The sequence below is a fragment of the Ailuropoda melanoleuca genome, chromosome 3, assembly GCF_002007445.2.
Source record: "Ailuropoda melanoleuca isolate Jingjing chromosome 3, ASM200744v2, whole genome shotgun sequence".
Classification (NCBI taxonomy): domain Eukaryota; kingdom Metazoa; phylum Chordata; class Mammalia; order Carnivora; family Ursidae; genus Ailuropoda; species Ailuropoda melanoleuca.
In genome coordinates, this window is record NC_048220.1 from 85,511,285 (window position 1) to 85,524,368 (window position 13,084).

Sequence of the window (13,084 nt, forward strand, 5' to 3'; positions counted from 1 at the left end):
CCCGAGCCCCCACTCTGCTGGGCCAGCAGGAGAGGTAACCTCAGTCCTTTGAGGGATTTGGCTCTGGAATCTTAGGCAACTCTTAGAAACAAGTGTGCCTGTCTCCGGAGCCTCTCTCAGTCTGCTTCTGAGCTACCGATGGACACCTACAGTCTTCGGGAGCCCATCCATCCTCCCGGACACGGAGGCACGCCATAGCCAGTCCTCTCTGGGGCCTCAGTGCCCCTTGGTGGGGTTGAGCAGCATGCGTGGCTCTTTTCTCTCCATGACACACAGAACTGTCTGTTCCACCCCCTGCTCCCTTCAGCCCAGATGATCTGTTCTGGAATGAGACAAATCTTTCTCCCTGTTTCTTCAAGACACTTCATCTGTATGCAGAAATTATCTCCCCTCTGAGGTATAGATTTTAGAAACAAAAGCAAGAAGGTTGGGAAGGCACTCTCTGCTTCATGCCCTGCTCTATCCCTTTCCCACACAATGAGCACAAAGACAATTACCTATTTCAATCAGACATGGTGAGGAGGATGGAGAAAAGGGGGAAAATGAAACCTTAATCCCCAAAACATTAACCCAGCTCAAAGGCCATTTGAGGCTGTGGATGCTGAGAAGGGCCATCTTGGTGGGACTGAGTGTGGTGGGAGTGGTGGGCTGTCCATAGAAGACGTAAGGGCGTACAAGAAATCAGGTTCGGGCTGCAATGGGCTTCCGATGAGAAGAAAAAGAGGCTGGATTTAATCCTGAGGGCCAGGAGAAGCCAGTGAGGGACCGTAGGCAGGAGGGTGACAGGATTGATGCAAGCCCTCGAGAGGGGCGGAGGGAGACTGTGAGGCCCCGTTAAGAGAGAAGGGAGCAGGACATGACCTCGGGTTCTGGCGGAGGAAGGGGCAGAATCAAGTCACACTTCAAAAGTGGAATGGGCAGAACTTAGCAGCTGACCAAATGTTGATTGATTTGGTGGGGGAGAGGGCATCTAAAATGAAACTCAGCTTCCCAGTCTGGAAAGCTGAGGAGTTGATGAAGTCATTGCCCAATTTAAGGGACACGAGAAATGAGGCATATTTGGGTAGAATACGGTGACGGTTTGGGGAGCATGTTGAGTGCGAGGTGCAGGCTAGGGTCTTCGTTAGACGTGGTCAACAGGAGAGGTGCACGTGGGTGGGACTCTCGGGGAAGATCTGGACGGGAGATGGACATTTAGGAGTTACTGACGTAGAGACTTTTTTCATCCATTGATTTAACCATCCACCCAGGAGTTCACAGATAAGTAATATGATGATAAAAATAGATTGTGTACCCCTGTGACACAGGGATGCACAGGGTCTGGGAGCATGGCATTGGAGGACCCAACCCAGTTTTGGGAGAGAGAGGAAGACCTCACAGAACAAGTGATGTCTGCTTCCTGAAGCATGACCTACAGTGTGCCTGATGGGTGAGAGAGCTCGGAAGCTGGGGAGCTTTCTGGAGAGAGATCCCCTGAGGGATCGTGGAGCTGGTGTCATGAGCCCAGGCCAGTGTAAGGCCTAGCCACTGTTGCGGTCAACCCTAAATAAGGCATGGTGTCCAAATGGAAAATGGATTTCATCTGTGTATTGTTCTGGGCAATTCTTCCTGCAATAACAAATAAAACCTAAAATTTGGTTAACGACACCATAAAAGTTGTTTTTCATATGTAATAACCCAATGCAGGCAGGTGGCTCTCCTCCACCCGGAGATTCAGGAATCCAGGCTCCTTCCATTACCCCAAGCTCTGAGAGTCCTCGGCTTCAAGACGTTGCAGGGTGGGGAGGAGTGGGAGGGAAGAGAGTAGAGAGGCCCCATCACCTGCTTCAAAGAACCAACCTAGGTGACACACATCACCTCTACTTACATTTGAAGGATGAAAACTAGCGTGTAATCAAGCTTGGATAGGAGGGGGGCTGGGAAAGATGAGCCCTCACCAGTCAAGGCCCTCCTAGTGATAACTCCACACTCTGGGAGGGGGGCGTGGGACGTTTTAGAGAGCCAGCAATGTCTGTCACCAACAACATCAAATCAAGCAGTAGAGGGAGTGTGGAGAACTGGTGCAGGGAGAGATGCCTTGGCCGCAGCAGGCCTCATGAGAGAGAGAGACACAAAAAGTTCACCATCTACTGTGGGTGCGGACAAGAGCAACGAGGGTGCTGGCCATCCCCCTAGCACCCAAGCATGCTACTCCCATTTGTCTTTCAGTGCAGACCTCGTGGATTGACACAGTGGTCCCGTGTGGGGCACAGAGAGGGTAGGATTGCCGAGGATACAATGAAAAAATAAAGAGAGCTATTTTGGTTAAACTCTGTCAGGCTCTGGAGGCACGAGCAGTCCTGCAGTGGGCCCCTGAAAATAGGGTGACGTTCAAAGGGCAGAGAACACCGTCTCCCCTTACTCCACCACAGCCTGAGAAATCAAAGCCACATGGCCTCTCGGGTATCTGTGGCACCACCCATCAGCGTCTGAGAACATCTGGGACACCCATGGAGCTCAGTAGAACCCAGCAGGTTCACATCTGTCCTTAAGCCCACTGGAGGCTCCAGCTGGGCTGGGGAAGAAGGTCTTTACCAGGAGCTGACTCCTCCATGAGCCGGTGGGGGCATGTGTTTATGACATTTAAGGTATCGTTGTTAATAAGACCCCATTACTAGAGTGCTGAGGCCTCAGGAGACTCGGCTGAGATAGAACACAATGCACTGACCTCCTAAAGCGTTAACCTCCAGAAAGCAAATGGCTCTACGGGTGAGTCTTTACAAATTAAGCACAAAGGAAAGTGATATACTCTAAAACGCAAAGTTAATGATTGAAAATTATCTCCAATGGTGTTAGAAATTCTAAATGTCAAAAAAATGCATGTACCCGAAACGGCTTTACCTGTATACTAGAAATAAATAAGTCAGGAAATACGTGGTAGATCATAGAGTCATATTTTCCACTGTCAGAGATAGAAGTTACAAGCAAGCAAAGAAGGGATAAACCCTTTGGTTTTGCATTGGAAACAGAAATATCAAAATAAATTCATTTTTTATTGTTACAGATGAGCGGACGATAGGTAGATGGTAGATAAATGATAGATGATAAATAGGTAGATAGATAGATTGATAGACAGATAGACAAAAAGAGACAGAGAGAGATATACACATGAGTTAATACAAATTTAGAGTTACGTAACTCTGCCCACTGAGAGGGTCTGGAAGCAATGACACCTCTCTAGCAATACACACACCGAACACCCAGAGCTTGGTTTCTAAATACCGTTCCTCGAAAAGGGAACCAGGGCTCCTTGGAAACATGATTGATTCCAGATGGGGGAAAGGGAATACAAGATGGGCCTGGGACATCCCATGGTGCCAGAAAATAAGGAAGTGCCCCACCCCACCCAAAAAGTGGAACGCGTAAAAGATCACAGGAACTAACCTGGAAGCACTTCCAATGACAAAAGCTGAAACAATTTGAGCAACAAAATAAATAATATAGTATTTGATTGTAACAAGTATAAATAAATATACTATTATAGTATATACTAACATACACTGTATTAATATACAGTCATTACTATTATAAATAAATGATTGAATCAGCGAATGAATGAGAAGGGACAACTCTTTTTTACAGAAGAATTCCAATTATTAACTGTAGAAGAAATGGGGGAATAGAAAATGACGATCAGAAACTACAGTAGTAATTGCTGCTGGCAAGATCTATGGATGGATGCTAAGGTTAGTCCGTGCAGGCTGGAGGAGAGATGGGGCATTTACACATTCTCAAAGCACCTACCCCAAATTTTTACTAATTACAAAGGGGAAAATAGTAACATCGCAATGGAGAAACAAATAGCACGTAAAGTGAAGATCAAGGTTAACATCACCGGGAGTAAGACTAGTGTCATGCACCCTCCCCCGTGGTGCTCCGAGAACAGCAATCACCTGTGTGCAGTTCTTGCCCCAAATCCGCATCCTCAGCGTAACTGTGAGAAACATCAGACAAACCCTCACGGAGGGACAGTCTACTGAACACCTGACCTGCACTTTTCAGAAGAGTCAAGGCTGTGAAAGACAAGGTAAGACTGAGGGACTGTCACAAACCGAAGGAGGCTGAGACAGCCGAATGCAGCGTGGAGTCCTGGAATATATCCTGGAACAGGAAAAGAATTTTAGTAGAAAATTGGTGCAATCTGAATAAAGTCTGTAGTGTAATACTGTTTAAAACATTCATGGAGGGGCGCCTGGGTGGCTCAGTCCTTAAGCGTCTGCCTTCGGCTCAGGGCGTGATCCCAGCGTTGCGGGATCGAGTCCCACATCGGGCTCCTTCACTGGGAGCCTGCTTCTTCCTCTCCCACTCCCCCTGCTTGTGTTCCCTCTCTCGCTGGCTGTCTCTCTGTCGCATAAATAAATAAAATCTTTAAAAATAAAAATAATAATAATAAAACATTCATGGAAAGAGTTGAATCACAATGGCCTAAATGAATGTTATCATTAAAAATGATAAATTTGTTTAAAATAAGTGATAGATTTGTGTGACTAAATTTACAAATGAAAACCTGTTGGAAGACATGAGGAAAATGGGACATGTGGTCTGTGTTAGGGCACATGCGGTTTCGAGGTAAGGGATGCCTGGAAGGAAAGGGGCGGGTTCCACAGGCTTCCTAAGGGCAGGTGGGAGGTGAGCAATTTCTGTGTCATGGGCACTTCACAGCACTGCCTTGTTTTAAACCACAGCAATCCTGTGAGGGGAAGGCTATTGTTTTTGTTTTAATAAATAATTCCGATTTACAATGAGAAAACTGAGCCTGAGGAAGGGAGTTGTTCAAGATATGGCAGCAAGAATTTGTTGAAAGCTGCCCATGGGTAAATCTTTAAATATTATTTCATTAAATTCTGACAAAATAAGGCAGGTACAATTATTGCCCCCATTTTAAAGATGGGGAGGCTGAAGCTGAGGGGGGGAAGGAAGTTAGCCGAGGCCATAGATCCGGGAAGGACGGCACGGGGAGGCTGGACACCTCCCAGGGACTCTGTTTCCCCCTCTGCCACCCACGCCCAGCACAGCGCTCACCAGGGGCCTCAAATCGAAATATAAATTACATCAATTCAGTCCACAGCCTCCAGACATCCTTCCCTTGGAAGGAGGCCGAAAGGCAGAGACAGAGAAAGACAAAGATAGAGAGAAGAGAGAGAAGCTGAGAGTGTCCAGAGAGGGGATGGCCACCTTTGAGGGCAACTTTGGCGAATGAACTCTGGGTCTGGGTTCTCAGAAGCAGATCACTTCTGAGAAAAGGACAGAATCAGATAGACAGCCTGCGGTGCCAGATTTGAGGCTGATCAATGGGGAAGGACATTGATGTTGCCATGGAAACCGGTCTGCTTCCCTCCACTGCTCAGGAGCGCTCTTTTTCTAAAGAGATGGTGACGTGTGCTTCTTGGAAAAATTATCAGGGATTTCTTTCCTCTTCTTCTCCTTCTTCCATATGACTCCCCAGTCGGATTAGAACACCACGGAGGGGTGAGGGGAGCAGGGTAAATGGATCAACAGCAGTTCTGACAGGTAGTCTCTCAATTTTCCAAGAAAAATGTACATCTCTCTGAGTATCTCCGGGCCTGATGGCCGGCTGGGATTACCCTGGCCCCATGTCAGCCTCTCCCCGAGGAGCAGCCACGGTCTCTGCAGGCGTCTGCCCCCCCAGCCTGGCCGGGGGGCCGCAGGGGAGCAGCCGCTGCGTCCCGTCCTGTGCGGGTTTCCTCTCCGCATCCAGCAGCCTGTGTAAGGAGCAGCCCCGGGCCGTCTCTCCTCCGCACCTCTGTGATGCTTGTCCCCTTCCCTGGGAGTGCTGTCTGCTCCGTCGCGTCTTCTTGAATTCTCTCCGTCAAAACGCAAGCCGTCCGTCCGTCGAGGCCCGGGTCTAAGGCCTGTTGCTCCAAGGACCCCTGGCTGCAGCCGCACTGTCCCGCCCTCCCCTCCACCTCTCCTGCAGGCCTTCCGTCTGTCCTCTCTCCGTGTCAGCGGGAGCCTCTCAAGAGAGTGGTTCCCCGTGTCGGTGAGGAGGTTAAAAAGGATGCAAAAGCCACAGACGGAGCTTATCCTACAAACCAAGGTGCTGTTTTATTGTGATTTCCTGTCTCCTCCGGACTCTCCATCAGCCCGTGGTGCTCTGCAAAACCCCACCCCCCAAAACCAGAGCAGCTTTTCCCTGACCAACCCGCTCTGCTTAGACTCTTCTAGAACTCATCTCCCACTCCTTGGCTCTTGTGGGAAGAGTCTGCTGAGAAAGGTATGACCCTACCAAGAATAGCACATGGCCCCAGGGTTGCCCCTAAAAACAGAAGTGTCGGTGGCCCATCACCTGTCCCCCACCCTCTCCCTTCTTTCCAGTCACACACTCGTAGCCCGTTCATTCCAGAGAAAAGATGGCTCTGGTTCATTTTTTGAGGCAATGGAGTGACAAATCCATTTATGACAGAATGTTTGAACATGTGTTCATTAAGTCTTTAGTTGACTTTGTGTAATTGAAAAAAATAGTGGGTGTTTACGCGTTGGCCATATGGATCAGCCCGCCTCAACGCGCAGGTTGCCAGCCCAGATCCCTGCCCTGGCTTCACCCCGCCCTGAAGAGAGGCTCAATTCCACGGCTCCGTGGGTGCGGGTAGGGTTGTCTAACGCTGGAGCTCAGCCGTGGGGGCCTCCCCAGAGGGCAGGAGCCCGGCTGTCTTCCTCTCCTTCCTGCTAGGCGTGCATGAATGGCCGCAATCCCCAGGGCAGCAATGAACTTGGAGCCTCAGCCTCCAGCTCTGCCCAAAGTCAATCCCAGCCTTTCCCCCAAACATCCTGTCATCTGAGTTTGAGAAGAGCTGTGAACACAAACCATAAACTACCAAGCAAACTATAGGGATGAGAGCAGTTACTGCTGAATGGCACCGTGGTTAGTACACCGGTCCCAAAACCTGTGGGTTGGAATCATGGCCTCCAGTTTCCTAACCACGTGACCTCATACAGGAGGCTGCACTGCTGCATGCCTGCACTCCTCCATCCCAAAGTGGGGGTGACAACAGTGACGCTGATGATGGGCGTGCTTATCTCCTGGAGCTGATGGAGGGTTATAGGACACACGTAGTACCTGGCATGGAGCAAGGGGCATTCACATGTTTGCTAGTCTTTTTTTGGGCGGGGGGGAGGAGAGGAGTGGGGTTCCAAATCACAATCCCAAAATCAAGAGTCGCATGCTCTACCAACTGAGCCAGCCAGGCGCCCCACATGTTTGCTATTCTTAACATTAACCACTGATACTGAGTTCGGGCTGAGAGTAAGCTAGTTTGCTTTTACGATAACAGTGACTTGACTTTAGAGGGGAATGAACTATAACCTTGACAGGGTTGCTCAGGGTCTTAGAGAAGCAGGCTGGGGGCAAAGGAGCCGTACACAACTGAGTCCAAATCCCAGCTCATCTGCTACAGCTCTGGGGCGCTTCTCCATCCCTCTGAGCCTCAGTCTCCCTATCTGTGAAATGGGGGTCAATAACTACCCCCTGCCATGGTTGTAATAAATCTTAGAGCAAATTAAAAAGAGGACCCCACTGATCACTCATCACCTTCCTCCTCGAGCTGTTGGCTAGCAGGCGATTGTATCGTACCAGTGGCATCCTCAAACTCTTCTTTTCCAGCACCTCTGTCCACATCCAGTGCCATCTCCAGATGTCAGGGTGGTGACTACGCATCATTCGTCACTGAATGCTCCGTGCCCAGCACAGCCTGGCCCTCCGTGGGGGCTCAGCAGATACTCACGGGGTGAAGGACATTGCACCGTGAGCCAAGTGGCCGTGTGTATCTCTTAGTCCTTGCTTCTGACCACAGCATCATTTCAGGGCCCACCTGCCTGAGGATGGAGGTCTCCCCACAGCCCTATTCCAGCCCCAGCCTCACAAGACAGTCTGCCCCCAGCGCCCACCCCATTCTCGGGGACCGATTCCCTCAGGATCTTCCCATCAGGCTCACTGAGCAAAAAGTGAGGAAAATTGCAAAGGAAGGTCAAGAATTTCAGACACATCTATCTTTATTTGTTTCCTGTCAGAAAAGTTCAAGAATTACACCAAAAAATACCTCAGCCTCTGCTACCTACTGACAAAAATACACCACGAAATTATGAAGCGCTCAGCGGTTTTGCTAGGGACGATTTGTTATTCCGCTTCGGATGACAAATGAATTTACAGGTGACTCGAGGTGATGGGGTGGGAGGAGGAAAGTCAGATGATAGCGTCTGGCAGGAGAGTTTGAGCTATGCTAGTCTTATTACCCAGCTGTTGTGTACGATGATTTCAGCAATATAGCAAGCCAGGAGAAAATGTCCATTAAACAGCCTGTCGCGGCTTCGTGGGGGAAAGAGAACTACCTCTCGAATAACCAACTTTCCCAGCCCGTTCTGGCCCTGCAGGCCTGGGGCCACATCCCACGGAGTGGGCCTCCCGGAAATCTTTGCAGGAGCACTGTGTGGGAGTTCCTGATGTGGTCCCAGAGCCAGCAGGAGGCCCGGTCAATGCCAGACGCTGCCCCCTAGTCAGCTTCTAGAACTAGACTGGGGACTTTGGGTGCTTATCCAATGGCTGTCGGTACAACAGGTAGGCAAAAGACAGTCACCTTTTTCAGCTTCCTTTAGGGGTGATTTGGCATTGTTGCAGCCCCAATCTTAAAGTCCCCCTGGCTGTCACTTGAGGTTCCCGACTATGACCCTTAGCACTCTTCAATTGTTATTAGCACTTTGGGAAGCAACAAGCAAACAAGACTTTTAAAATGTGGTGCCTGTGTTTATAGCTTGGCCACATGTGATATGCCTGTCCCATGCCCTGCTTGGTCCCGCGGCCTCGCCTCTCTCCCTTCCTGCCCCTGCTGTCCCTTAAACATAGGTAGTATCCAGGAGTCGACCTAGACACGCAGGAGAAAGACAAAGAAAGTCCGCCTGCTGCTCAGTGTTTGATTGCATCTAGGCACCCCCAGGCCGCGAGAGTCCGCCCAAGCCCCAGCTCCGATTCCCGTATGGACAATTTGTGCTAACTCAGCAAAACATACCCATGGTGGGTGCTCTTGACTTTGGGCTGTGGGCATCCTGGGCTTTACAACACCGAAATCATCCCTCCTCTCCAACTAGGCCAGTCCTGACTTCCTGTCTTCCTCTCCTGCAGACCAGAGGCTAACCACAGAGCCCCAGCCTGCATCACTCACATTTCTGTACCTTCCAAACCACCCCCCCACTGAAACTATGGCTTCTCATTGAGGAAGCCCAGAGTCTGTGCTCTTTACTCTGCCAACGTCTTCCCGATGCAGCCAGTTTAATCCTTCCTTGTTCATTTTGTTTCCTTTTCTGTTTTTAAATTTTCCTAACAAGTAATAAGCAGTGGCTTTGAAAATATCTTACATGGGAACAATCAACACGAAACATGCCTTTGTACATAATCCTGACTTGGGGACGAATCAACAATACCGAAGGACAAAAAGAAATATCAATTCAGACAACTCCAGTGCACGATATTTTCGGAGAGATCCCCCCCACCAACCCCGGCCCCGCCCCCACCCCCATATCCCAGGAGTACAGTGGTGTCTTGTAACTGGAGCTTGGCTCAGCCAACAGGGGGCCCCCATCTGTGTCCCCCATTCTGGCTGGGGGTGGGCCTCTAATGGCCCTGGGTCTTGGGCTGCTTGGGCTCATGGATGACAGCAGCCGCCGACAGCCACGGCCCGATGGCCCGAGCGGTGCTCTGCTTGGCCACGCTGTAGTGGCTGATGACGGTGTAGAAACGGCTTCTGGAGCTGGGGTCCTGGGATGAGTAGTACGCATCCAGGGAGGCCGGGATACAGCGCTTGTGCTGAGGACGAGAGACAGAGTCAGGCGGGGCTCAGCGCACCGCTTCCCACCCGAGAGTGTTGATCTCAAGAATTCTTATCAGAAGAAAAAAAAAATTTGTAACTGTGCGGTGATGGATGTTACCTAGACTTACATTAAAAAATATCTGCAAATAGCGAATCATCACGTTGATTCTTGAAACTAACACAATGTTATATGTCAATTATCCCTCCATTTACAAAGAAGAGAGAAAGAAACCTAAGGCGGATACTAATTCATGGTCCTCTGCTCAGTGACTGTGAGGCTATGAGGACACTACTGGGTGTCCCCAGGCCTCTTGGTCCGGCTCATGCTCCCATCCCCCAGCTGCCTCTCTGGGCCATGGCTCCGGCCTATGGCTGTCCGTTTCATTTCTTTGATTTTATATATGTAACTCCTCTTTCTTTGATCAAAATCTTTGGTCGCCAACAACCTTGACTGAATGGTCTATTTGCATTATCCTGCAAATATATCAAATGGTCACGAAGTAACACGAATATTATCACCAAGAGTTAGATTATTGAAGCAACTTTAATATTTCTCTGCAACTTTCTGTATCCTTAGAATATATTCCCCCTGAGGGTGTATAGTCAATGCGTGGTGGTCATTCGGAATATTTATTTTCTTTGTCCGTTATGTCCCCAAACTGATATAGAGCTAGGTTCTTTGTTGGGCTTGTGTTTGAGCTTCGGGAATGACTTTTTCTTATTTATTTTTTAGAAATGTCAGACATTTACAGACACCAAGGACAAATGGGTAGCAAGATGAAGCCTTGTTCCTCCTTCTTGTCCCCTCTACTCTCTTTCCTAACCCCACCCCCGCCACCAAGTAACCATTTTCCTAGTTTTTTCATTTATCCTTCCAGAATCTCTTTTTGAAAATATAAGCAAATATCCTTCCCTTCCCCTTCTCCTCACACAAAGGCAGGCTTTTTTCTCTTTATAAATATCCTGCAGGATATTCAAGGCCCGGGTCTGGAGACCTCCCTCACCCATTTTCATGGTTGCGCAGAAATCCCTCATGTGAACACGTCATTGTTCATTCAACTGTCCCCTCTTGAGAGCTGTTGCCTCTTTGAGAACCTCAGCTTTTAACTACCAGGAACGTAGTCTGAGGAAGCCACGTAGCAGCCCTGAAGGACACGTGTTTCCAAGACAGAACATCCTGCATTTGACTCCCTCACTTAGAAATGTAATGTGACGATTTAGAAAACTCTCTTATCCCACACTTTCTTACTCTGTTTCCTCGTACGTAAAATGGAGGCAATAAAACCTATTTTTCAGAATACGTGTACAGCTCAATTGAGATAATGTTTATGAAAATATCTAGGAATGGCTGTGACTTATAATAGGTGTTCAGTAAATGGCAATTTATAAACATTTGTATCACCTGTTTTTGCTGTAGACAGTCTGTCTTTATTACAGTTAATATTCATTGAGAGCCCATTATCTAGTAGGTCCTTGGCTAACTTAAATTCTCTCCTTAAGGCCTCACAAAAATCCTGCGGGCAGGTATTACCAATGCCCATTTTGCAGGCAAGAGAACTGAGGTTCGGTGGGGTGGGGGGAGGAGATGCCCCCAGAGTCACGCAGCTGGTTCGGTTCTTCAAAGGAAGGAGTGCGCTCAGAGCAGGGTTCAGTGGGAAGGGCCCGACAGAAGGACTCGGGAGACTTCAAAAGCACCCGCTCCCACCGCAGGGAATGAGACATCAAACCAGGAAGACGGGTGCCAGGGCAGAGCTTTCTGAAGATGGACCAGCCTATCCCAAGTGGAAGCGAGCTCTCCCTGACCGCTGCCCTCCAGCCCGAAGCTGGACCATCTCTTGACTCCCGACTCTGGAGAGCACCATCCGGGAGGAAGCAGTCTACTGCCTACTGGAAGGAAACCTAGTCCTCTGTGAAAGTCCTTGCCTGACACACACACTACATTTCCAGTAGTGTGCAGGGAGGTCACCCGAATTTGGATGCCAGGGAAAAGAAGACATTGAAAGCCCTCTAACTGAGGTCGGCAGTCACCTGGGGCCACTCACCCGCCAGAAGCCCCTCACCTTATAGACGAATCCCTCTGGGCAGCTGTGGTCATAGGTGAAGGCTTTGTAAACCACCAGGAACACGATGCAGGCGAGGAAAGCGAGGGCCAGGCTGACGAGAATGGTGACCTGGAGGGAAACAACGTTGACAGTCATCCAGCCTCAGCCCTACTGCCTTCAGCCCAGCATACCAGCAGCTTTGAATCCTGGAGCCGGTAGGCAACGTGGCGGGTCAGAAAGAGCAGGGCAGCCTGGGCCCTGAGCACTGGTTCCGTCTTGCTCTGTCACTGACCTGTGGTGTGACCTGGAGCAAAGCACCTGTACTCTTTGGGCCCCAGTTTCCCCCTTCTGCTAGATACTTTCTGAAGCTCCTTCTTGGCTCAATGTGTGATATCCCCCCTCATTTACTTTTCCTGTTTTTGTTTTTCACTTTTCCCGGTAAGTGTGTGTGCGTGCTCCGGTGCAGAGCCTGAAGCGGGGGGCGCAGGGTGTGTGTGGAGGGAATCGTTGACCCACCCGTCACTTCCGGTGCTTCCGCCTTCCGTCGCCACCAACGTCCCTAGCACTCCTGAATTGCAATGTCAGGTACACCTGCCTCTTTCACCTCTGCGGGGACATGGCAGCAGGCACCTTAGACACACTGACCCAACCAAACCCCTGCTCCTCGCTCCCACATCTGTTCTGCCTGCGTTTGCCCCCAAGCCCACCTTTACAATCACTCAGGCCAGACATCTCAGAGTCATCCTTGACCCTTTTTCCCATATTCTACATCTAGTCCTCCAGCAGAAGCTATGGTTTCTGCCTTCAGATACATCCAGAGTCTGATGGCTTCTGACCTCCCGGGTGTCTCCAACCCAGCCGAGTCATCACCACCTCTCACCTGCAATCCCAAAGCAGCCTCTGACTGGCAGCCTTCTCGCCCCACCATGTGGTCACATGCAGCAACCAGGGAGGTCCTTCCAAAATCTAAGGAGCATGTCTCTTGTCTGCTCAGAAGCATTCAATAGTCTCCAAACTGCTCCCAGTGAAAGCCCAGCTCCTAACCATTATCTACGAGCAAACTTTAAAAAAATAATAGAAGACGAAACAGACAGGATTTACCAGAAAGGAGTAGATGGTTAATTGCAGAGGCCCCTCCGGGCTTGCACCCGCCCCATCCTGCTCCCCGTGTCCAAAGCGGTAGGA

The 13,084-nt window shown here is 49.7% G+C and overlaps 1 protein-coding gene across 1 annotated transcript in view; it reads right to left on the minus strand.

Annotated features, from left to right (window-relative positions):
* Positions 1-8,024: 8,024 nt before the first annotated feature.
* NSG2 (neuronal vesicle trafficking associated 2) overlaps positions 8,025-13,084 on the minus strand; it is a 60,478-nt gene continuing 55,418 nt past the window's right edge. The window contains exons 4-5 of the mRNA XM_011221928.3: positions 11,918-12,028; positions 8,025-9,853 (exon numbers count right to left, since the gene is read on the minus strand). Of these exons, the coding sequence (XP_011220230.2) occupies positions 9,662-9,853; positions 11,918-12,028 (303 nt within the window). The 3' untranslated portion in view covers positions 8,025-9,661. The remainder of the gene's footprint in view (positions 9,854-11,917; positions 12,029-13,084) is intronic.